Raw genomic sequence first — 26196 nt, 5'->3', positions numbered from 1 at the left:
CCAAAGATCCAGCAAGGTCCCTCCTAATGGGGATGTTGGTTCCGGCGCCCTATGAGGCGCTGGAGAAGAAGGCCAAGAAGAAGGCCACGGGGACCAGGAAAGGTCTCCGGCGCAAGGCCATATCGGACTCATCGTCCGATAACACCGAGGCGCCCTCCTCCCACGAAAACAAGGAGGAGGAAGAGGAAAGTTCTCCCCCCCCCCCCCCCAGCCGGGGGAGACAAGAAAAGGAAGGCCACCCCGTCAGGGGAGGGCGAAGGGTCCAAGAAGGGAAGGACTCATCATCCGGACTGCTCCACGGCGGCCGCTTTTAGCGACGAGGAGTGGTTACCCAGGGACAAGCCCCTGGCGAAGTCGTAAGTATCCGGATACCATAATAGTTTTTAGTATGCTTTATTTTATTGCTTCTTATCATGCTGAACATGATCATGTAGCCCATCCAAAGCCCATATTGACGTATCCTCTTCGGATGAGTCTTTGGGCCAGTCGGAGATGACCAACGATTCACTCCCGACCGCCTCCTCCCCCCGCCCTACGAACGACATTGAGGTGTTGTCTCAAAGGGCACTGAACCAAGGGGAGACAGTTCCGGAGGCGCCCCAAGGTGACATTCCAGACGCTGGGCGCAGGAGGGGCAAGACTCCCATGGGCACTAATGCCGAGGGCAGCAAGTCTAGCCCCCAGCCGAATACTACACCAGAACCTCCTGTGGTTCCGGATTCTGTTAGGCGACCCCTCGCAAAGGGGGGCAATCCGTCTGTGCCGATGGCCTCTGTCCATCCAGAGGCATCGGACAATTTGCTGGAAGCGCTTCATGGCGCTTCCATTGACGAAGAGCACCGCACTATCATGAGTGCGGTGGTCGAGAAGGTTCGGTCCGCCAAAAGCAGACTAACTGAAGCTTGTGCCAGCCTCCTAACAGGCTTTGAGGTAAGTAATCAAATTATGAGAAAATGTTACAGCATAGACAGTAGCCCCTGATGCTCTGTTTGGTGTTCACAAAGAAAGGCCGAACAGAGGATCAAATAATAATCACAGGAGTTTAACCAGAATATGTCTATGTGAATAAGCAGGCTTCGCTGCTGGCCGCTGCCGCTTGCACGGCGGAGGTCGCCACACTGAAGCGGGACCTTAAGCGGTCCGAGGAAGAGCTCGGCCTTACCAAGAGGCAGCTCGAAGAGAACAAAGGTAAGTAATACCCTGTCTGTTTATTGATAAAGAAAAAAGGAAGGTCATTTTTAGATCACAGGATCGTCATGAATTTTGCTAGGGGCCATGACCGAAGTGGCGACCCTGAAGAAGGCGATGTCTGAGGCCGAAGGCAAAGCGGCCAAGGAGCGCGCCGAGCGCGAGAAGCAAGAGGACCGAGTCGGCGAGGTTCAACAAGAGCTCCAGGAGTTTGTCAAGAAGTACGAGTCCTTGGAGCGTGACTCTAAGACGCAAGGGTCCGAGCTTGTGAAGGCCCTCGAGAACGCACAAAATGCCAAGGCCGAAGCCCAAAAGGCCCTCCAGGAAATTGAGGCGGTCAAGAAGATAGCGGCGAGTAAGGCATTCATTATGCAAAGCAAGCATGTGAAGGAAACTTTCCTTTTACTTACCCGAATTCGGAGCTCTCCAGGAGCGTTCACAGATCTACCCAGCGGTGTGTCGGATGCCGCGGAGTTCTACCGGGCCGAGGAAGGGAGCTCGATGGAGAAGTTGTTCTGGTCTCAGTATACTGGGACCGAACATCCGATGCCCTTGAGCGACCAGTTGAAGCAACTGGTCGAGCTTCACAAGGCGGCCGAACTGGCCATGAAGGGCCTTATAGTCCGGATGTGGCCTGGTGAGCCCCTGCCTGGTAGCTATTTCGGCCTGGTAAGGCGGCTTGTGAACGCCTGCCCATGGTTTGAAGTTATAAAGCATTCCGTCCGCATTGAGGGTGCGCGCAGGGCTTTTGCCCGGGCGAAAGTGCACTGGGCGAAGATGGACGCCGAGAAGCTGGTGAAGGAGGGGCCGCCGGAGGGCAAGGAGCATCGCCACCCCGAAAAGTATTATGACAATGTCCTGAAGGGTGCTCGCCTTGTGGCAGAAGAATGTGCTAAGGATGTAATATTTGAATGAATGTACTCATGTTATCTTGTAATATGAAACGAGTTCATGTGCGCTAAGTAGCGCTTGTTAATTTAAAACATTACCTTCTGTGCGGCCGTTTATAAAATTTGAGAGTTGGCCAGTCGTTGGTTTCTGCCCCCATGTAACTAGTACTGAGGTGTTCGGGATAAACTTGATCACTCTTTATCCCAGTTTTGGGTCCTTCGAAGGAGGTGTTCAGCACAACGAACCAGACAATCGGACTATAAAGCTTTATCACTCTCACTTAGCCATAGAAGTCTACAATTTTAAATTTTGGCAAAGCCCCTAGTATTAGGAAGGCCGAACTTGGGGCGCTATGTACGCCTAAATCGGACAAGGCCGATTCCTCGCCCGAAGCGGAAAAAATCTTTAAGGATTTGAGACCTCTCGAACAGCGACCAGCTCTCGCCTCATCATGACAGTCAGTTTTCGGCTTTCTCTACTGAGGTGTTCATCCGGAAGACCGGGACACAATTGCAGTAGTTCTCCTAGCGCTACCTTAGCCGATATAGTGGAACATAAGGTACCAAAACATGGGAGCTGGGCAAACCCAACTATTGACCCAAGACATGATTCGGAGCTGATGCATATAATGCTATAAGTTCGGGGTGCCGCACTGTCGAAAGTGTTCGGACTTTTCTTGCAATGTTATGGGGTATATTGAAGCCCCGGGCGCACTGGACGTATCAGAATGTACTGGTGCAATTTGTCGTAAATAAGCTGACAGGGAAAAATATGAAGAAGTGCAATAATGAGCTAATGTTGTACATTGTTATTTAAATGATACGTCAAAGCGTTTGCATACATGTAGTGCAATAAGTAAAAAATAGGACTATTTAACATGTCCTATCCAAGGGCAAGCTGCGTGTGGGTATGCAAAACAGGTATATCGATCGTTATCAGAGACCACCTGTGGATTCCCTTGTACGTCAAAGCTTCTAGCTTCCTTGGTGTTTCCTTCCCGTGACGGGTCCGATAATCAGACGATCGGAGAGGGCCTCCAGAGAATAGGGGCATGGCGATCCTCTTGCAGGGTACTCCGGACTCGCTTGAAGGTGTCCGGGGTCTTTTTCGCCGAATTGGCGGTTTGCCTCATAAGGCTGCTTTGCGCTTCTGCTGCGAGGGCTGCAGTGTGCTCCTCCGTGCGGAGCGAGCATTCTGTGTTTCCATTAACTGTTATAACCCTGCGAGGTCCTGGCATTTTGAGCTTGAGGTATGCATAATGCAGTACCGCATTGAATCTGGCAAATGCGGTTCGTCCGAGCAGTGCGTGATAGCCACTGCGGAAGGGGACGATATCAAAGATTAACTCCTCGCTTCGGAAGTTGTCCGGAGATCCGAAGTCCACTTCCAGTGTGATTGAGCCCGTGCAACAGGCCTCTACACCTGGGATGACACCTTTAAAGGTGGTTTTGGTGGGTTTGATCCTCGAGGGGTCTATACCCATTTTGCGCACTGTATCCTGATAGAGCAGGTTCAGGCTGCTGCCACCGTCCATAAGGACTCGAGTGAGGTGAAATCCGTCAATGATGGGGTCAAGGACCAAAGGGGCAGAACCGCCATGACGGATACTGGTAGGGTGGTCCCTGCGATCGAAGGTGATCGGACAAGAAGACCATGGGTTGAACTTTGGGGCAACTGGCTCCATCGCATAGACGTCCCTCAGTGCACGCTTCCGTTCCCGCTTGGGAATATGGGTTGTGTATATCATGTTTACCGTTTTCACTTGGGGAGGAAATTTCTTCTATCCTCCTGTGTTCGGCGGCTGGGGCTCGTACTCGTCTTCGCTATGCAGCCCCTTTTCTTTGTTTTCGGCATTCAACTTGCCGGCCTGTTTGAACACCCAGGATTCTCTGTTGGTGTGGTTGGCTGGTTTATCGGGGGTGCCATGAATTTGGCACGAATGATCGAGTATACGGTCCAAGCTGGACGGGCCCGGATTGCTTCTTTTGAACGGCTTTTTCCGCTGACCGGATTTAGAGCCACTGAATCCGGCATTAACTGCCATGTCTTCAGCATTGTCGCCGTTTTTGCTATGGCGGGGCTTAGAGCGGCGCCGTTGACGCCGGTGCTTAGATTGCTTCTCGAGGGGATTATCCTCTGTTGCCTTATTGCCATCGCTTTCTTTGGGGGTGTCCACCATGTATATATCATATGATGAGGTGGCAGTCCAGCGCCCTCTGGGCGGTGGTTCCTGTTCTTCTCCTACATCGTCGTCCATACCGTCGATGTCTTCGGAGCCGAAATCAAGCATGTCGGTTAAGTCGTCGACAGTGGCTATTAAGTGGGTGGTGGGTGGGTAACAAATTTCTTCGTCGTCTGCTCCCCACTCGAGCCAGATACAGTTCGGCCAAGGGCCTCCTGACAAGGAGAGAGACCTTAATGAATTTAGCACATCGCCTAGGGGCGAGTCCTGAAAGATATCCGTGGAGGAAAACTCCATGATCGGCGCCCAATCAGATTCGATAGGCACTGACGCGGGCGGTTCGGAGCCCATGGCCGGGGACGAATCCAAGGATCCGGCAACACCGGCCTCGTAGGAGGTGAAGTCAGTATTCAGCTGTATCGCCGCTGAGTGTGCGGCCTCCGTGGCGGGGTCCATCCACCCGTCCTCGGATGGCGCAATCTGCTCTGGATTGAGGGCCAGAGTAGCCACAGGTGTGATCTCCCGAACACCGTCCGACAGCGGAGCTAAGTCATGCTCGTTGTGACTGTGCGGCACACCTGACATGGGCTCGAATCTGTCAAAGATCAAGTCTCTGCAGATGTTGGCAGTATAGTTTAAGCTTCCAAACCTGACCTGACGGCCAGGGGCGTAGCTCTCGATCTGCTCCAGATGGCCAAGCGAGTTGGCCCGCAGTGCGAAGCCGCCGAATACGAAGATCTATCTGGGGAGAAAAACCTCACCCTGGATCGCATCCTTGCCGATGATTGAAGGAGCCATCAAGCCTTACGGTGACGGCACAGTGGAACTCTCAATGAAAGCACCAATGTCGGTGTCAAAGCCGGCGGATCTCGGGTAGGGGGTCCCAAACTGTGCGTCTAAGGCGGATGGTAACAGGAGGCGGGGGACACAATGTTTACCCAGGTTCGGGCCCTCTCGATGGAGGTAATACCCTACTTCCTGCTTGATTGATCTTGATGATATGAGTATTACAAGAGTTGATCTACCACGAGATCGTAGAGGCTAAACCCTAGAAGCTAGCCTATGATTCTGATTGTTCTTGTCCTACGGACTAAACCCTCCGGTTTATATAGACACCGGAGGGGGCTAGGGTTACACAGAGTCGGTTACAAGGGAGCAGATCTACATATCCGAATTGCCAAGCTTGCCTTCCACGCAAAGGAGAGTCCCATCCGGACACGGGACGAAGTCTTCAATCTTGTATCTTCATAGTCCAACAGTCCGGCCAAAGTATATAGTCCGGCAGTCCGAGGACCCCCTAATCCAGGACTCCCTCACCTTTTTCTGAACATTACTCTTTTAACGTGGAAACAATTTATAGTATTCGAGACTCTTATGATACTCCCACTATTCCGAAAGAGAAGAATTTTGCTTATGTGGAGAGTAGTAAAATTTCTATGCAAGTAGATCATGAAAAGAATGCTTTAGGTGTTGGTTATATTGTTGAATTCACTCATGATGCTACTGAAAATTATTATGAGGGAGGAATGTATGCTTGTAGGAATTGCAATAATATCATGTTTCCTCTCTATGTGCTTAAAGTTTTGAAGTTATGCTTGTTTTGCCTTCCTAAGCTAGTTGATTATTGTTCCCATAAGTTGTTTGCTCAAAAAATCCCTATGCATAGGAAGTGGGTTAGACTTAAATGTGCTAGTCATATTCTTCATGATGCTCTCTTTATGTTTCAACTCTTATCTTTTATGCGAGCATCATTGAAATCATCATGCCTAGCTAGGGGCGTCAAACGTTAGCGCTTGTTGGGAGGCAACCCAATTTTATTTTTTTTCCTTGCTTTTTGGTTCTGTTTAGTAATAAATAAATTATCTAGCCTCGGGTTAGATGTGGTTTTATGTTTTAGTTAGTGTTTGTGCCAAGTAAGACCTATAGGATCTTCTTGGATGATAGTTATTTGATCTTGCTGAAAATTCCAGAAACTTTCTGTTCACGAAAACAATTGTTTAAAATCACCAGAACGTGATAAAATACTGATTCCAATTGCAGCAGATCAATAATCAAATTATCTAGGTAGTCTTATTTTGGTAGAATATTTTGAGTTCCAGAAGTTTGCGTTAGTTACAGATTACTACAGACTGTCCTGTTTTTGACAGATTCTGTTTTTCGTGTGTTGTTTGCTTATTTTGATGAACCTATGACTAGTAGAATAGTTTATAAACCATAGAGAAGTTGGAATACAGTAGATTTAACACCAATACAAATAAAGAATGAGTTCATTACAGTACCTTGAAGTGGTGTTTTGTTTTCTTTCGCTAACGGAGCTCACGAGATTTTCTGTTAAGTTTTGTGTTGTGAAGTTTTCAAGTTTTGGGTAAGGATTCGATGGACTATGGAATAAGGAGTGGCAAGAGCCTAAGCTTGGGGATGACCAAGGCACCCCAAGGTAATATTCAAGGTCAACCAAAAGCATAAGCTTGGGGATGCCCCGGATGGCATCCCCTCTTTCGTCTTCGTTCATCGGTAACTTTACTTGGAGCTATATTTTTATTCACCACATTATATGTGTTTTGCTTGGAGAGTCATTTTATTTTCTTTTGTTTTGCTTGTTATATGAATAAAATATCAAGATCTGAAATTCTTAAATGTTAGAGAGTCTTCACATAGCTACATAATTATTTAACTACTCATTAATCTTCACTTATATTTTTTTGGAGTAGTTTGTCATTTACTCGTGTGCTTCACTTATATCCTATGAGTAAATGGTTGAATGATTTGAATGTCATAAATCTGAAATATGTATATTTCATATGCTTATCCCATGGGGAGTAATGCCTTCACATATAAGAAGTAGAGGTGGTAAATTTATTGAAGGTTAGCAAACATTGTATTGGTCACTTGAACAATTCATGAAAGAATATTGAAGGAAGAGAGATTTCACATATAAATATATTATCTTGGACATCTTCTATGATTGTGAGCCCCATTAATTATTTTCAAACCTGAGCAAATTAGTTGACGTTGGACAAGGAAGACAACATAATGAGTTATGCTTGGGTATATTTGTATAGAAGTTAGATTGTTATGGATCCTCTAACATGTGGTGCTTGCTATTTAGAATCCTTTGCTAGCCAAAATATCTGTACTACGCGGGAATACTGCTTGTGCATCCAAAATCCTTGAACCAAGTTCCTTCCATGAGTGTCCACCATATCTACCTATATGCGGTATTTACCATCCGTTCCAAGTAAATTTGCATGTGCCAAACTCTAAACCTTCAAATAATAATCTGTTTTGTATGCCCTAATCGCTCATGTAGCGACTAGGGGCTGTCAGTATCTTCCATGCTAGGTGGGTTATTCTCATGATGAGTGGACTCCGCTCATCATTCACAAGAAAATGGCTGGTAACTAGGATGCCCAGTCCTATGATCAAAAGATCAAAAACAAAATTGCAAATAATTTAAACAAACTCCCCCAAGATTGTTGAAAGTTGGACGACACCCGTTGTTTCAAACAAGCCGTGGAGTGTGATTGATTGATGGAGGGGGAGTAAAGACTTTACCTTTCTGCGTGGGAACCGCCTATAATGTATCTAGTATGGAAGATATTGGGAACTCTTGGTCGTTATGTTGACAACGAAAGCATACCTCTCAAAATTATTTTCATCTCTGTTTTAGCTTCGAGCTCTGGCACCTCTGCAAATCCCTGCTTCCCTCTGCGAAGGGTCTATCTTTTACTTTTATGCAAGAGTCAGTAGTATTCCTTCTCATTCCAACCTACTCTTTAGTTGGCAAGCATCATGTGATGGAAAGATCTAAGCATATATGGACATTCAAATATATTTGAGCATGAATTATTACTGTTGACATTACCCTTGAGGTAAAAGGTCGGGAGGCGAAACATTAAGCCCCTATCTTTCTCTGTGTTCGATGAATACTATTTTTTCTAAAAATATGCTTTGAGTGGTAGCAATCATGGAAGACTAAATGATAGTTGAGTATGTGAAGTTTGCTGAATCAAAGCTCTGACATAGACTCTTCCTGAAAATAAGATTAATTGTAAATGTTTGATGACTAATAACACGGTTTGTTAGTTTTCAAGAAAGTTTATGATCTATACTTTAACATGTGAATAGTTTGTTACTTGATCATGAAAAGTTCTATGAGTTGAGCTACTATTATGACATATGATGATGCTAGAAAAGGTGATTGAAATTATCATCGATCAAACTTGTGCACCTGCTAGCATTCACACTTCATAAATAATTTCTTTTATCATTTACCTACTCGAGGACGAGCAGGAATTAAGCTTGGGGATGCTGTTACGTCTCCAACGTATCTATAATTTATGAAGTATTCATGCTATTATATTATCCATCTTGGATGTTTAATGGGCTTTACTATGCACTTTTATATTATTTTTGGGACTAACCTATTAACCCAGAGCCCAGTGCCAGTTTCTGTTTTTCCCTTGTTTCAGTGTTTCGCAGAAAAGGAATTTCAAACGGAGTCCAAACGGAATGAAACCTTCGGGAGCGTGATTTTTGGAACGAACGTGATCTAGGAGACTTGGAGTTGAAGTCAGGGAAGCTTCGAGGTGGCCACGAGGCAGGGAGGCGCGCCTGCCCCCCTGGGCGCGCCCCCACCCTCGTGGGCCCCTTGTGGCTCCCCTAACCGACTTCTTTCGCCTATATATATCCATATACCCTAAAACCATCGGGGAATAGAATAGATCGGGAGTTCCGCCGCCGCAAGCCTCTGTAGCCACCAAAAACCAATCGGGACCCTATTCCGGCACCCTGCCGGAGGGGGAATCCCTCTCCGGTGGCCATCTTCATCATCCCGGCGCTCTCCATGACGAGGAGGGAGTAGTTCACCCTTGAGGCTGAGGGTATGTACCAGTAGCTATGTGTTTGATCTCTCTCTCTCTCTCGTGTTCTTGAGTTGGCACGATCTTGATGTATCGCGAGCTTTGCTATTATAGTTGGATCTTATGATGTTTCTCCTCCTCTACTCTCTTGTAATGGATTGAGTTTTCCCTTTGAAGTTATCTTATCGGATTGAGTCTTTAAGAATTTGAGAACACTTGATGCATGTCTTGCATGTGTGTGTCTGTGGTGACAATGAGATATCACGTGATTCACTTGATGTATGTTTTGGTGATCAACTTGCGGTTCCGTGACCTCGTGAACTTATGCATAGGGGTTGGCACACGTTTTCATCTTGACTCTCCGGTAGAAACTTTGGGGCACTCTTTGAAGTACATTGTGTTGGTTTGAATAGATGAATCTGAGATTGTGTGATGCATATCGTATAATCATACCCACGGATACTTGAGGTGACATTGGAGTATCTAGGTGACATTAGGGTTTTGGTTTATTTGTCTCTTAAGGTGTTATTCTAGTACGAAATCTAGGATAGATCGAACGGAAAGAATAACTTCGTGTTATTTTACTACGGACTCTTCAATAGATCGATCAGAAAGGATAGATTTGAGGTGGTTTTGTACCCTACAATAATCTCTTCGTTTGTTCTCCGCTATTAGTGTCTTTGGAGTGACTCTTTGTTGCATGTTGAGAGATAGTTATATGATCTAATTATGTTATTATTGTTGAGAGAACTTGCACTAGTGAAAGTATGAACCCTAGGCCTTGTTTCCTAGCATTGCAATACCGTTTACGCTCACTTTTACCACTTGCTGCCTTGCTGTTTTTATATTTTCATATTACAAAAACCTATATCTACCATCCATATTGCACTTGTATCACCATCTCTTCGCCGAACTAGTGCACCTATACAATTTACCATTGTATTAGGTGTGTTGGGGACACAAGAGACTCTTTGTTATTTGGTTGCAGGGTTGTTTGAGAGAGACCATCTTCATCCTACACCTCCCACGGATTGATAAACCTTAGGTCATCCACTTGAGGGAAATTTGCTACTGTCCTGCAAACCTCTGCACTTGGAGGCCCAACAACGTCTACAAGAAGAAGGTTGCGTAGTAGACATTACATACCTAGTTCAATCTCGTTACCGGCAAGTCTGTTTACTCGTTCCGTAATGCATCATCCCGCAACTAACTCATTAGTCACATTGCTTGCAAGGCTTATTGTGATGTGCATTACCGAGAGGGCCCAAAGATACCTCTCCGATACACGGAGTGACAAATCCTATTCTCGATCTATGCCAACCCAACAAACACCTTTGGAGACACCTGTAGAGCATCTTTATAATCACCCAGTTACGTTGTGACGTTTGATAGCACACAAGGTGTTCCTCCAGTATTCGGGAGTTGCATAATCTCATAGTCAGAGGAACGTGTATAAGTCATGAAGAAAGCAATAGCAATAAAACTCAACGATCATAATGCTAAGCTAACGGATGAGTCTTGTCCATCACATCATTCTCTAATGATATGATCCCGTTCATCAAATGACAACACATGTCTATGGATAGGAAACTTAACCATCTTTGATTAACGAGCTATTCAAGTAGAGGCATACTAGGGACACTCTGTTTTGTCTATGTATTCACAAATGTATCAAGTTTCCGGTTAATACAATTCTAGCATGAATAATAAGCATTTATCATGATATAAGGAAATATAAATAACAAATTTATTATTGCCTCTAGGGCATATTTCCTTCAGTCTCCCACTTGCACTAAAGTCAATAATCTAGTTCACATCTGATTTATCACCAATAGTTCACAACGTCATGTGATTTAACACTCCATAATTCACATCGACATGTGATCAATACCCAAAGGGTTTACTAGAGTCAATAATCTAGTTCACATCGCCATGTGATTAACATCCAAAGAGTACTAAGGTGTGATCATGTTTTGCTTGTGAGAGAGGTTTAGTCAATGGGTCTGCCACATTCAGATCCGTATGTATTTTGCAAATTTCTATGTCTACAATGCCTGCACGGAGCTACTCTAGCTAAATTCTCCCACTTTCAATATGTATCTAGATCGAGACTCAGAGTCATCCAGATCGGTGTCAAAGCTTGCATCGAGGTAACTCTTTACAACGAACTCTTTATCACCTCCATAACCAAGAAATATTTCCTTAGTCCTCTAAGGATAATTTTGACCAATGTCCAGTTATCTACTCCTAGATAACTATTGTACTCCCTTGCCAAACTCAAGGCAGGGTATACAATAGGTCTGGTACATAGCATGGCATACTTTATAGAACCTATGGCTGAGGCATAGGGAATGATTTTCATTCTCTCTCTATCTTCTGTTGTGTCGGGCTTTGAGTCTTACTCAACTTCACACCTTGCAACACAGGCAAGAACTCCTTCTTTGACTGTTCCATTTTGAACTATTTCAAAAATCTTGTCAAGGTATGTACTCATTGAAAATCTTATCAAGCGTCTTGATCTATCTCTATAGATCTTGATGCCCAATATGTAAGCAGCTTCACCGAGGTCTTTCTTTGAAAAACTCCTTTCAAACACTCCTTTATGCTTTCCAGAAAATCTACATCATTTCCGATCAACAATATGTCATTCACATATACTTATCAGAAAGGTTGTAGTGCTCCCACTCACTTTCTTGTAAATACAGGCTTCACCGCAAGTCTATATAAAACTATATGCTTTGATCAACTCATCAAAGCGTATATTCCAACTCCGAGATGCTTGCACCAGTCCATAGATGGATCGCTGGAGCTTTGCACACTTTGTTAGCACCTTTAGGATCGACAAATCTTCTGGTTGCATCATATACAACTCTTCTTTAAGAAATCCATTAAGGAATGCAGGTTTGACATCCATTTGCAAAATTTCATAAAATGCAGCAATTGCTAACATGATTCGGACAGACTTTTAAGCATCGATACAAGTGAGAAAATCTCATTGTAGTCAACACCTTGAACTTATCGAAAACATTTTTGCGACAATTTGAGCTTTGTAGATAGTAACATTACTATCAGCGTCCGTCTTCCTCTTGAAGATCCATTTTATTCTCTATGGCTAGTCCATACTTTGTTCTCATACATGGATCCTATCTCAGATTTCATGGCCTCAAGCCATTTTGCGGAATCTAGGCTCATCATCGCTTCCTCATAGTTCGTAGGTTCATAATGGTCTAGTAACATGACTTCCAGAACAGGATTTCCGTACCACTCTGGTGCGGAACGTACTCTGGTTGACCTACGAGGTTCAGCAGTAACTTGATCTGAAGTTTTATGATCATCATCATTGACTTCCTCACTAATTGGTGTAGGCATCACTGGAACTGATTTCTGTGATGAACTACTTTCCAATTCTGGCAAAGGTACAATTACCTCATCAAGTTCTACTTTCCTCCCACTCACTTCTTCCGAGAGAAACTCCTTCTCTAGAAAGGATCCATTCTTAGCAACGAATATCTTGCCTTCGGATCTGTGATAGAAGGTGTACCCAACAGTTTCTTTTGGGTATCCTATGAAGACGCACTTCTCCGATTTGGGTTTGAGCTTTATCAGTTTGAAACTTTTTCACATAAACATTGCAACCCCAAACTTTAAGAAACGACAGCTTAGGTTTCTTGCTAAACCACAGTTCATACGGTGTCGTCTCAACAGATTTTTAGATGGTGCCCTATTTAATGTGAATGCAGTTGTCTCTAATGCATAACCCCAAAACGATAGTGGTAAATCGGTAAGAGACATCATAGATCGCACCATATCTAATAAAGTATGGTTACGACGTTCGGACACACCATTACGTTGTGGTGTTCCAGGTGGCGTGAGTTGCGAAACTATTTTACATTGTTTCAAATGAAGGCCAAACTCGTAACTCAACTATTCGCTGAAGGAAATATGCCCTAGAGGCAATAATAAAGTTATTATTTATTTCCTTATTTCATGATAAATGTTTATTATTCATGCTAGAATTGTATTAACTGGAAACTTAGTACATGTGTGAATACATGGACAAAAACAAAGTGTCCCTAGTATGCCTCTACTTGACGAGCTCGTTTATCAAAGATGGTTATGTTTCCTAACCATAGACATGTGTTCTCATTTGGTGAACGGGATCACATCACTAGGAGAATGATGTGATGGACAAGACCCATTCGTTAGCTTAGCATTATCATCGTTACAGTTTCATTGCCACTGCTTTCTTCATGACTTATACATGTTCCTCAGAATATGAAATTATGCAACTCCCGAATACCAGAGGAACACCTTGTGTGCTATCAAACGTCACAACGTAACTGGGTGATTATAAAGATGCTCTACAGGTGTCTCCGATGGTGTTTGTTGAGTTGGCATAGATCGGGAATAGGATTTGTCACTCCGTGTATCGGAGAGGTATCTCTGGGCCCTCTCGGTAATGCACATCACAATAAGCCTTGCAAGCAATGTGACTAATGAGTTAGTTGCGGGATGATGCATTACGGGATGAGGAAAGAGACTTGCCGGTAAAGAGATTGAACTAGGTATTGAGATACCGACGATCGAACCTCTGGCAAGTAACATACCGATGACAAAGGGAACAACGTATGTTGTTATGCGGTTTGACCGATAAATATCTTCGTAGAATATGTGGGAGCCAATATGAACATCCAGGTTCCGCTATTGGTTATTGACCGGAGACGTGTCTCGGTCATGTCTACATAGTTCTCGAACCCGTAGGGTCCGCACGCTTAACGTTCGGTGACGATCGGTATTATGAGTTTATGTGTTTTGATATACCGAAGATAGTTCAGAGTCCCGGATGAGATCGGGTACATGACGAGGAGTCTCAAATGGCCGAGACGTAAAGATTGATATATTGGAAGGCTATATTCGGACATCGGAAAGGTTCCGAACGATTCGGGTATTTTTCGGAGTACCAGAGAGTTACGGGAATTCGTATTGGGCCTTAATGGTCCATACGGGAAAGGAGAGAAAGGCCTCAAGGTTGGTCGCGCCCCTTCCCCATGGACTAGTCCAAATTGGACTAGGGAAGGGGGGGCCGCCCCATTCCTTCCTTCTCCTTCTCCCTTCCCCTTTTCCTATTCCATGTGGGAGGTGGAATCCTACTAGGACTACGAAGTCCTAGTAGGACTCCACACTTTGGGCGCGCCCTATGAGGGCCGGCCTCCTCCTCCCTCCATCCTTTATATACGTGGCCAGGGGGCACCCCATAGAGACAAGTTGATCATTGATCTTTTAGCCGTGTGCGGTGCCCCCTCCACCATAATCCACCTCGGTCATATCATTGCAGTGCTTAGGCGAAGCCTTGCGTCGGTAGCTTCATCATCACCGTCATCACGCAGTCGTGCTGACGAAGCTCTCCCTCAACACTCTGCTGGATCGTGAGTTCGTGGGATGTCACTGAGCCGAACGTGTGCAGATCGCGGAGGAGCCGTACTTTCGGTACTAGGATCGGTCGATCATGAAGACGTACGACTACATCAACCGCGTTGTCATAACGCTTCCGCTTACGGTCTACGAGGGTACGTGGACAACATTCTCCCCTCTCGTTGCTATGCATCACCATGATCTTCCGTGTGCATAAGAAATTTTTTGAAATTACTGTGTTCCCCAACATTCGCCTCCGCGATCAGATCGTAGAAACTTTATTTTCTTGTTACGATGATTCTCAACATCACTCTGAAATTCTTTGAACTTTTCAAATGTTTCAGACTTGTGTTTCATTAAGTAGATATCTAGGAGAAGCATTGCAATGAGCGGGTAGAGTGTGTCCATGTACCCTCGTAGACCGAAAGCGGAAGCATTTAGTAACGCGGTTGATGTAGTCGAACGTCTTCACGATTCAACCGATCCAAGTACCGAACGCACGGCACCTCCGCGATCAGCACACGTTCAGCTCGGTGACGTCCCTCGAACTCTTGATCCAGTTGTGGCCGAGGGAGAGTTCCGTCAGCACGACGGCGTGGTGACGGTGATGATGAACTTACCGGCGCAGGGCTTCGCCTAAGCACTACGACGATATGACCGAGGTGTGTAACTGTGGAGGAGGGCACCGCACACGGCTAAAAGATCAACTTGTGTGTCTTTGGGGTGCCCCTGCCTCCGTATATAAAGGAGGGACAGGGAGAGGCAGCCGGCCCTAGGGGCGCGCCAAGGTGTGGAGTCCTACTAGGACTCCCTAGTCCTAGTAGGATTCCACCTCCCACACGGAGTAGGAAAGGGGGAAGGGAGAAGGAGAAGGAAAGGGGGGCCGGACCCCTTTTGCTAGTCCTAATCGGCCTCCTGCCCAAGGGGGGGCGCACCAGCCCCTTGTGGGCTGGTGTGCTTCCCTCTTATGGCCCATAAGGCCCATAACTTCTCCCAGGGGGTCCGGTAACCTCCCGATACTCCGAAAAAATGCCCGAACCACTCGGAACCATTCTGATGTCCAAATGCAACCTTCCAATATATGAATCTTTACCTCTCGACCATTTCGAGACTCCACGTCATGTCTGTGATCTCATCCGGCACTCCGAACAAGCTTAGGTCATCAAATCACATAACTCATAATACAAATCGTCATCGAACGTTAAGCGTGCGGACCCTACGGGTTCGAGAACTATGTAGACATGAACGAGACACATCTCCGGTCAATAACCAATAGCGGAACATGGATGCTCATATTGGCTCCTACATATTCTACGAAGATCTTTATCGGTCAAACCGCATAACAACATACATTGTTCCCTTTGTCATCGGTATGTTACTTGCCCGAGATTCGATCATCGGTATCACCATACCTAGTTCAATCTCATTACCAGCAAGTCTATTTAATCATTCCGTAATGCATCATCCCGCAACTAACTCATTAGTCACATTGCTTGCAAGGCTTATTGTGATGTGCATCACCGAGAGGGCCCAGAGATACCTCTCTAATACACGGAGTGACAAATCCTAATCTCGATCTATGCCAACCCAAGAAACACCTTCGGAGACACTTGTAGAGCATCTTTATAATCACCCAGTTACGTTGTGGCGTTTGATAGCACACAAGGTGTTCCTCCGGTATTCGGGAGTTGCATAATCTCATAGTCAGAGGAACATGTATAAGTCATGAAGAAAGCAATAGCAATAAAACTCAACAATCATAATGCTAAGCTAACGGATGGGTCTTGTCCATCACATCATTCTCTAATGATGTGATCCCATTCATCAAATGACAACGCATGTCTATGGCTAGGAAATTTAACCATCTTTGATTAACGAGCTAGTCAAGTAGAGGCATACTAGGGACACTCTGTTTTGTCTATGTATTCACACATGTATCAAGTTTCCGGTTAATACAATTCTAGCATGAATAATAAACATTTATCATGATATAAGGAAATATAAATAACAACTTTATTATTGCCTCTAGGGCATATTTCCTTCACATAAACGGTTCAGATCTGAAATCATGGCACCCAGGCCCAAAGTGAGAAGCATTAACCATGGCAAAGTCATAGCAACATCAATCTCAGAACATAATGGATACTAGGGATCAAGCCCTAACAAAACTAACTCGATTACATGATGAATCACATCCAACTCCTCACCGACCAGCGACCCTACGAAGGAATTACTCACTCCCGGTGGGGAGCATCATGGAATTGGCGATGGAGAAGGGTTGGTGATGACAAAGATCGAAGATCGCCCTCTCCGGAGCCCCAAACGGGCTCCAGATCTGGCCTCCCGATGAAGAACGGGAGGTGGCGGCGACTCTGTCTTGTGAAACGCGATAATTCTTTCTCCCTCATTTTTTTCTCCGAAAATGTGATTTTATAGTGTCAGGGTTGAGGTTTGCAGGGCCACCAGGTGGGGACAACCCACCTGGGCGGCCCAGGAGGGGGTGCCCTGGTGGGTTGTGCCCACCCAGGTGCCCCCCTCTGGTGGTTCTTGGCTCTAGTAATTCTCATTTATTGTATAAAAATCCTCGCAAAGTTTCTTTCCAATCCGAGAACTTTTATTTCTACACAAACACAACACCATGGTAGTTCTGCTGAAAACAGCGTCAGTCCGGGTTAGTTTCATTCAAATCATGCAAATTAGAGTCCAAAACAAGAGGAACAGCGTTAGGAAAAGTAGATACGACGGAGACGTATCAACCAACAGTTGGAGCTTCTTAGCCCTCTTGGCTTGCCCCTCATACATGATCAGCCCATGCGCACATACTATCAAGGCTATGAAATCTGCAAATTTGGGTCAGCTTGCTTGTATAATCACCATTTAAATTTTGGTCATCCTCTACCGAAAGCAGTGCCACCTCTCTCTGCGAGTTATTTACCCAAAACCACCGCACTTGGGGCTAGGGTAACAACTTGGTACCACTTTCAAGGCAGGGCACAAAAAGCCACCAGAAATGCGCCTAATGCGCAACGGAGAGCACTGATTGTCTGATTTGCCTGCGAAAATAGCGAAACTGACAAGTTGGCCCCACCTGTCGGGCTGACGTGGCCTGCCTATGTGGATAATTCTCTGAGGTGGCCCAAGGCTCCACCTGTCGGATGCATCTTCTTCTTCCCCTCTCTATTCCTGTAAAAAAAACCGACAACAGCCATCCCGCGTAGCCGCTGGAGCCCAACCCCGGCGAGCCATCCCACCACCTGCGAACCGTCCCGCCACTACAGCTAGCTACCATCTTCGTTGAGCCACCCCGCTGGACCTCGATCTACCTCCATGAAGGCGGATGCAGCGCTGGGCCCCAACGGATCGCGGCTACTGACGGCGCGACTAGTGGCTGGCGGCCGACCGGTGGCACGACCCATGGCTAGCGGCGCAACAAGCATCGAGCCGCCCCCGAGCCGTCTCCTGCGCGGGTCCTCCTGCTCGGGCTAACGGAGGCAGTTGCACCACGACAGCGCGTAGTAGAAGCAAATGGACGATAGGAGGGAGCTCTGCGTCGACGCTGGAGGGAGCTCCGCGGCTGCGCGCACTAGACGCCATGGACGACAGGAGGGAGCTCTGCAGCGGCACTGGAGGGAGCTCCGCGGCTGCGCGCACTGGACGCCGATGGGCGACGGGAGCACGGCGGCAGCACTGGAAGGAAGCTCCGCGGCTGCGCGCACTGGATGACAACCCGGGCGAGGGAAGGGAGCTCCACAGCGGTCGTTGCACTACTCACAGCGGCTGCTGTCCGACGAGCACGGCTGCGGGCGCAGCTCCTGTCGACCTTGAGCACAGGAGGGACGCAATGGCTTTTTTAATTTGTTTGTAGGACCCAATTGCATTTGTTGAAAATTTACAGGGACCCGAATTGACAGGAAAAGAAAAGGTAAGAGGAATTAGATAAACACGTGAGTCCTTGACAGGTGGGACCCTTGTCCAAGTCAGCAAATTGTCCACATAGGCACGCCACGTCAGCCTGACAGGCGGGCCCCATATGTCGGTTTCACTGTTTTCACGACCAAATTCCAGCATCAGTGCTCTGCGTTACGCATTAGGTGCATTTCTGGTGGTTTTTTGTGCCCTGCCTTAAATGTGATACCAAGTTGTTACCCTAGCCCCAAATATGGTGGTTTTGGGTAAATAATTCTCTCTCTGCTCAATACCTCACTTCAGGAAACTACATGGTTTAGCAAGCAGGGCTGCTTTCTTTCTGTAGTCGGCATTAATAGTGAAGCTTTTTTTTGAAAAGGGGGATCTCCTCGGCCTCTGCATCAGAACGATGCATACGGCCACCTTTATTACTAAGCAAATCAGTTCGACAGAGGTCTTAAAGTCTCAACAAAGGGAAAAAAGGTGCTCACAAAGAGCTAAAGAGTAAAAATAAAGCAACAACCGGCTGGCAAGAAAAAGATAGGAAAACTAATTGCCTATCCTATTACATGACCGCCATCCAAACCGGTTGAAAATAGCCCGTGCTACCATCTCCCATCGGATAGATCCAGTAACCAAACGCTCCCTGGCCTCCGTCGGAGTGAGTAGCGACCACATACGGATCAACACAGTGGCTCGGAAGATAACCTGCAAAAAATGAGTATTTGTTGTTCTGTTAAAGACCAAATCATTTCTGCAATTCCAGATAGCCCACAATAAAGCACATGCTCCTACACGAATGTGTCTCGCTGTTACGGGCGCTATCCCATCAAGCCACGTCCCAAATAACATGTTGATATTATTCGGAGGAGTAATATTAAAGGCTATGTGAACTGTCCTCCATAAAAATTTTGCCAATGGGCAATCAAGAAAGAGGTGTTTGATGGATTCATCCCGATCACAAAATCTACATCTAGTAGACCCAGTCCAGTTGCGTTTTACCAAGTTGTCCTTAGTTAAAATGACTTGTTTGTGTACAAACCACATAAACACTTTAACTCTCAAGGGAACTTTGACATGCCAAACATGTTCCGACGTAGGAATAGAGCTAGAATTAATAACATCCAGATACATGGATTTAACCGTAAACTCTCCATTCCTTGTTAGCTTCCAACACAGCTGATCGGCTCGTTGAGAAAGCTGTACATGCATCAGTCTTCTCACAAGATGGAGCCAAGCTTCCCAACGGTTTCCGGCTAGCGCTCTCCTGAAGTGGATATTAAGAGGCGTGGACTGAAGCTCTGTCTCAAGGAAGCGTCTCTCCGTTGAACAATGCTATAAAGAGAAGGATATTGAAGCGCGAGGGGCGTGTCCCCTAGCGATGTATCCTCCCAGAATCTCGTAGAAGTACCGTTACCGATCACAAACTTTGTCCGATTGAAAAAAATTGATTTAACTCTCATCAGTCCTTTCCAAAAAGGCGATTCCATTGGCCTCACTGTGACCTGGGATAAAGTTTTGGAATGAAGGTACTTATTACGCAGAATATGTGCCCATGTAGCCCCCATCTCACCAGATAGCTTATGCAGCCATTTGCTGAGAAGACATCTGTTCTTCACCTCACGATTTTCGATACGTAGACCCCCTTGGTCTTTTGGTCGACAAATAATATCCCATTTAGCGAGTCTATACTTTCTCTTCAGATCATCACTCTGCCAGAAGAAACGGGATCGATAGAAATCTAGTCTTTTCCGAACTCCAACTGGTACCTCGAAAAAAGACAAGAGAAACATGGGCATGCTCGTGAGAACCGAATTAATGAGAATTAAAGGGCCTCCATAAGACATGAGTTTGCCCTTCCAGCAACTGAGTTTCTTCTCAAATCGATCCTCAATGCACTTCCATTCTCTGTTTGTTAGCTTATGATGGTGAATTGGTATGCCCAAATAAGTGAAAGGCAAAGCCCCCAATTCACATCCGAACAATTGCTTATATGCCTCTTGTTCCTCATTGGCTCTTCCAAAACAGAACAATTCGCTCTTATGGAAATTAATTTTTAGTCCGGTCAATTGTTCGAATAAGCATAACACCAGCTTCATGTTTCTCGCTTTTGCCAAGTCATGCTCCATGAAGATGATAGTATCATCGGCGTACTGTAGGACACACACACCTCCATCCACTAGATGAGTTACGAGACTACCTACTTGACCAGCATCCTTAGCCCTTCCTATTAGAATCGTCAACATGTCTACTACAATGTTGAACAGAATAGGTGACATCGGATCTCCTTGTCTCAGGCCCTTATGTGTTTGGAAGTAGTGACCTATGTCATCATTCACTTTAATTCCAACACTCCCTTTTTGCGTGAAAAATTCTACCTGTTGTCTCCAGGCCTGATCAAATCCTTTCATATGCAAAGCCTGTTGAAGAAAAGCCCATTTGACTTTGTCGTACGCTTTTTCAAAATCCACTTTGAAAACAACCCCATCTAGTTTTTTCGTATGAATTTCATGGAGCATTTCATGAAGGACCACCACCCCTTCTAGGATGTTTCTGTCCTGCATGAAAGCAGTTTGGGACGGCAGCACCACAGAGTGCGCAATCTGCGTGAGTCTATTAGTCCCAACCTTGGTGAAAATTTTGAAACTTACATTAAGAAGACAGATCGGCCTGAATTGCTCAATTCTCACGGCCTCTGTTTTCTTAGGGAGCAAAGTAATTGTTCCAAAATTCAGATGAAACAACTGAAGCTGGCCAGAGAATAAATCATGGAACATCGGTAACAAATCCCCTTTAATAATATGCCAGCATTTTTTATAAAACTCCGCTGGAAATCCATCCGGGCCCGGAGCTTTATTATTCTTCATCTGCGAAATAGCTTCACACCTCTTTCTCCGAAAACGTGGCAGTCAAAAGATTGTTCTCATCCGCTGCGAGTTGAGGAACATCCTCAATCCTCGACTCATCCAGGGACACGAAACTGTCCTCCGGAGGCCAAAAAGCTACTTGTAATAGTTGGTTATGTATGATTTTAGGTTTTCTTGTCCTAAAATCGTGCCCTCGTCTTGCTCAAGCTGAAAGATTCTTTTCTTTCTATGCTTTTCATTGGCGATCATATGAAAGAATTGAGTGTTGGCGTCCCCTAGGACAACTTTGCGAACCTTAGCCCACAATGCCCACTTCAATTCCTCCTCTCGCATGAGTTCTTTCAATCTCATCTCTGCGTCTATTTTAGCATGAAGTTCCGTAGTTTGTAAAATTGTGGACTCGGCTTTTACATCTAAGGCCTGAATAAGAGAAAGGAGCCTTTCCTTTTCAACCTTATAAATCCCACTGAGATGCTTGGCCCACCCACGTAAGAAACTTCTCAAGTGTCTAATCTTATTCTACCATCTCTCAATAGAAGTCCTTCCTCCTGCATCTTTTGCCCATTCCCTGGCTATTAGATTGAAAAAACCTTCTCTTTCAAACCACGCTAATTCAAAAGAGAAGGTATTTTTATTCCCCATATGCGTTGCCTCACCCGAGTCAACGAGTAAAGGGGTGTGGTCTGGGATTCCGCGCGATAACGCCTGGACTGTGAAGCTGAAAGTTGCAGGGTTTTCATGTTGATGGTATAGATCTGGTCTGCATGTCAGGAACGAAGTTGCAAGAAGTTGGGTGCACTGCCGCTGGGATTCGTAGAAAGCAAACAGGCTTGAATACATGACAACTGCTGCATTTTATATTAATTGTGCAGCACTTGGTTTGTACACAATTGTCGCATCTCAAAAAAAAATCACGGGATGTGTGATAGCCCCATCCCGATGGTGAGTCTAGCGTCGTCGGAGGGCGTGCGTTGGTTTGTCTCCGTCGGATCTCATAGGATTCGGTAGGTAATGGTCTTCGGTTGGATCTTAATCTTGATTCGTCTTCGGTCGTGTGTTTCATGTTTGATTTTTCCGATCTACGTTTCTCTTCATCGGCGATGGTTGCTGTTCTGTGTGTTTTCATATTTGATCTTTCTAATTATGTTTCTCTTTATCGGTGATGGTTGTTGTCCTGTGTGCTGGTCTTGTGGGCCTTACCACGGCGACTTCCCGACTGTCTAGTACAATAAGGTTTCACCAACTCGGATGAGCGATGAGTGATGACGGCGGCACGCAATTGGCTCACTCCAGTGCTTCTAGTCGTTGCTAGGTGGTCTACGAATCTTGATGTTATTTTTGTTATTTTTTATGTTCTGTGTACTATCATGATAGATAATGAATACTACTACTTCCGTTCCAAAATAAGTGTCTCAAGTTTAGTATAAATTTAAATAATGTTAGTACAAAGCTAAGACACTTATTTTGAGATGAAGGGAGTAGATCGAAAGTTTCCGTGTCTGGACAAGAAAAAACTAGAGTTGGATGCTTGTTGAGAAAGAAACTAAAGAACTTCATCGGTGAATGGAAGGGGCGAATCGGAACTTTTTTTTAGAAGAAAAGGGCTCGAACGCCCCGGTTCCATTGCATGCAACGAAACCACCGAACATGTTTTGTTTTGGAGCTACAAGGCGCGTGGGAAAAAACTGCAGAGACGCTGCCCCAACAAAATGAAAACACCACAAAGTCTACGCTCCCTTAAGGAGCAAAAGAGACAAAGAGCGGAAAGACCACACCCAGTACAGGCTACAACCAGCAAACATATTTCAGAGTTTAAGGATCACGTCCATGTCTTCAGAGCGAAAAGCCACCCCCGAAGCAAGGAGTCCTTCCACCTCACTGGTTCAGTCCTAGCCAGGGTCTGGCCAAAGGAGAAGAGGCGGTGCTCGCGCCAAATGCTCCATCCTTTGTACCAGGAGACGACATCTCTTCTGGACTGTATCCGTACACTTGATCTCCCACAAGGTTAAAAAGGAAACTGTCTTTTGCCACATAACCTGCATACCAAGCCAAGGCACAGCATTAAAGTAAATATCGTTGCGACACCTCCAGAGAGCCCATAATGCAGCTGCATGAAGCATAATATCTGCAGTTTTGTTGTCATTTCTAGCCCATCACTCAAGGAGCCCATGCGAGTTAAGCTCGACGTTGCATCCCATGGGGCTAAAAATCTCTCTCCAGAGTTCTCTCGCAACAACGCAATCAAAAAAAGATGATTAACCGATTCTGCCTCATTACAGAATAGGCAGGTAGGATCAGCTACATGCTGCCTCTTCAGAAGATTGTCTCTGGTGAGTAGCTTGTTCCTCACAAGCAACCAGAGAAAAGAAAGATCTGGATCCTCTGAGGAATATTAGCTTTCCAGATCAATATAATGTTGTCTGGAACCACTCCTCTAAAATTCATAAAATTATAATAAGATTTAACAGTGTATATACCTTTAGGCTCCAGATCCAAAAAATAGTGTCCTCACAATCATTTAAGCTCAGATCCTTGACTACACAAATAGGCGAATCGGAACTGTACGGAACACATCGGTGCCGAGTGGGTTTACGATGCTTGGACAAAGCCTATGCAACATTGGTAAACGAGAATCCTGGAATGAGAAAGTCAGAACTCGCCGGCGTCGAAATCAACGGCCAAGTGCTCGCCCCCCAAGCACGACGCACCCACGGTTTACATCGCTGCTCGCGCTCGATCGCCTGGAGATCTGCAACCCACGCTGGAGCCTCCAGCCACAAGACCAACTCATGGTGGGTGGCTTTGTACGGAGTACGTAGTACGTTGAGTAAGAAAGCCATTGACAACGGCCACTTGCATGGATTCGGTCTCTCTTTGCCCAAATCTCAATAACCATTAAGGTTCCGGTAAGCTCACGTCTGACCGCGACCGCATGCACGTCGGCGCGGCCAGTGCACATACCGTCAAACAAATTGTTTGCATGGCTGCCGAAATAACGGTACACTAACAGCTTAATTAATCGGGAACCGCTATCGTACTGCTCCGTACAAAGCCACCCACCATGAGTTAGTTCCTGACTATATGTAATGTAAGGTAGAACTCCCCTGGAAGCAACCTCCCTAGCGCAGTCCGAGTAGTGATCATGGGAGCGTACCAGCCACTGCATCACCAGCACAGCCACAAGCCGTCGTCGACTCACCATGGCAGAGTCGTCTTGGCCTGGCTCTTCTCCGCCGTGCTCTGCCTGGCTCTCCTCCACCTCCTCTGCTGCTCCCCGCGCGCCGCACGCGAAAATGTCTTCTTCTCGCCTCTTCTCCAGTACATCACCAGCGCCTACATTCACGGTACGTACTACGCGTCTGTGTGTCGTGTGGTTTTGCACTTTTGCTTTAGTAGTGTGTGTTAATGTCTTTTGTGCTCGTTTCTTGCATAAGGGTCGACTTCCACTTCCAGCTGCGACTACTCGGAGGGGCAGTGGGTGCGGGCGGCGGGGCACGCCCGGCGGTACAACGGCACCGAGTGCAACGTCAAGGGCAGCGAGGACTGCGTCCGCAACGGGCGCCCCGACACCAGCTACCTCGACTGGCGGTGGCAGCCGGCGGCGCCCGGGTGCCAGCTCCCGGGCTTCGACGCCGGGGCGTTCCTCGGCGCGGTCCGCGGCGAGCACGTGGCCTTCGTCGGCGACTCCATGGCGCGGAACCAGGCCGAGTCGCTGGTCTGCCTCCTGGGCGCGTCGTTCCCGTACCATCTCGTGTACAGCGACCCGGAGCCCGGGACGCGCAAGTTCTGGCGCTGGGCGTTCCCGACGCACAACGTCACGGTGTCCGTCTACTGGGCGCCCTTCCTGGCGCGGGCCACGGGCAGGTGCGAGAACTACAGCCTGCCCTACAACTCGGTGCACCTCGACGCGCTCGCAGAGCGCTGGTCCGGCGACGCCGGCACCATGGACGTGGCGGTGGTGAGCACCGGCCACTGGTTCTGGAACCCTAGCGTCTACTACAACGGCAGCGAGGTGCTCGGCACGCACCTCCTCCCCGAGCTCAACCACACCGGGATCGGCTTCCTCTCGCCGTACCGGGAGGCCATCCGGGCGTCGATACGGCGCCTCGCCTCCGCCGGCCGCGCGCGCGCCGTGGTTGTGGCCACCTTCTCGCCGGCGCACTTCGAGAAGGCGTGGGACGACCCCGCCACGTGCGCCAGGAGGCTGCCGTACACGGAGGGGGAGAGGGAGGTCGACGCCACGCACGCCCAGCTTAGAAGCATCGTCAGAGAAGAGACGGCCGCGGCCGCGGCGACGGACGGCGGGGCGACGAGGGTTGAGGTGCTGGACGTGACCAAGCTGGCCACGATGCGCCCGGACGGCCACCCTAGCGTGTACATGAAGCGCGACCCGTTCGCGCGCGGCGTGCCCGAGCGGCTGCAGAGCGACTGCCTCCACTTCTGCCTCCCCGGACCCGTCGACACCTTCAACGAGATTCTGCTCCAGCTCCTCCTCACGAAGCGCGAGTGACACACTCAATCGACTGATCGAGTATTGCTTACTTACACTGTTACACATGGCATGCATGAGTGCAAAAGAAATGTGTCAATCAAGAAAAATACACATGACATGCACGTACTACCTGATTGTGGGATGCATGGTGGACGAAGCTAGTATGGAAACCATATCGCCGATCGGATAGTGCTCTTCAAAACAAATATGAATGTGATACGAATGTTATCGGATAAATATGATGTAATACGAATGTCATCTCATAGGAATGCTGATCAAATGTTAGCCGACACCGATATGAATATGAACATATATCGGATATTTACTCGATTCGGAACAGACATGAATAATAACGACATATATGAATCATTTTTGCGTCCCCCGCGTCGCCCCCCA

The 26196-nt window shown here is 46.7% G+C and overlaps 1 protein-coding gene across 1 annotated transcript; it reads left to right on the top strand.

The window, feature by feature from the left end:
• The first annotated feature begins 24367 nt into the window (after window positions 1-24367).
• LOC109765449 (xyloglucan O-acetyltransferase 1-like) lies at window positions 24368-25907 on the top strand. The gene is made up of 2 exons (XM_020324230.2): window positions 24368-24652; window positions 24743-25907. Exons 1-2 carry the CDS (start codon window positions 24451-24453, stop codon window positions 25816-25818), a joined length of 1278 nt encoding a protein of 425 aa, XP_020179819.1. The 5' UTR covers window positions 24368-24450; the 3' UTR covers window positions 25819-25907.
• The last annotated feature ends 289 nt before the right edge of the window (window positions 25908-26196 follow it).

Source organism: Aegilops tauschii, chromosome 7 (genome assembly GCF_002575655.3).
Source record: "Aegilops tauschii subsp. strangulata cultivar AL8/78 chromosome 7, Aet v6.0, whole genome shotgun sequence".
NCBI lineage: Eukaryota > Viridiplantae > Streptophyta > Magnoliopsida > Poales > Poaceae > Aegilops > Aegilops tauschii.
The sequence above is the reverse complement of the archived record's forward strand: the minus strand, read 5'-3'. Positions and strand labels throughout refer to the sequence as shown.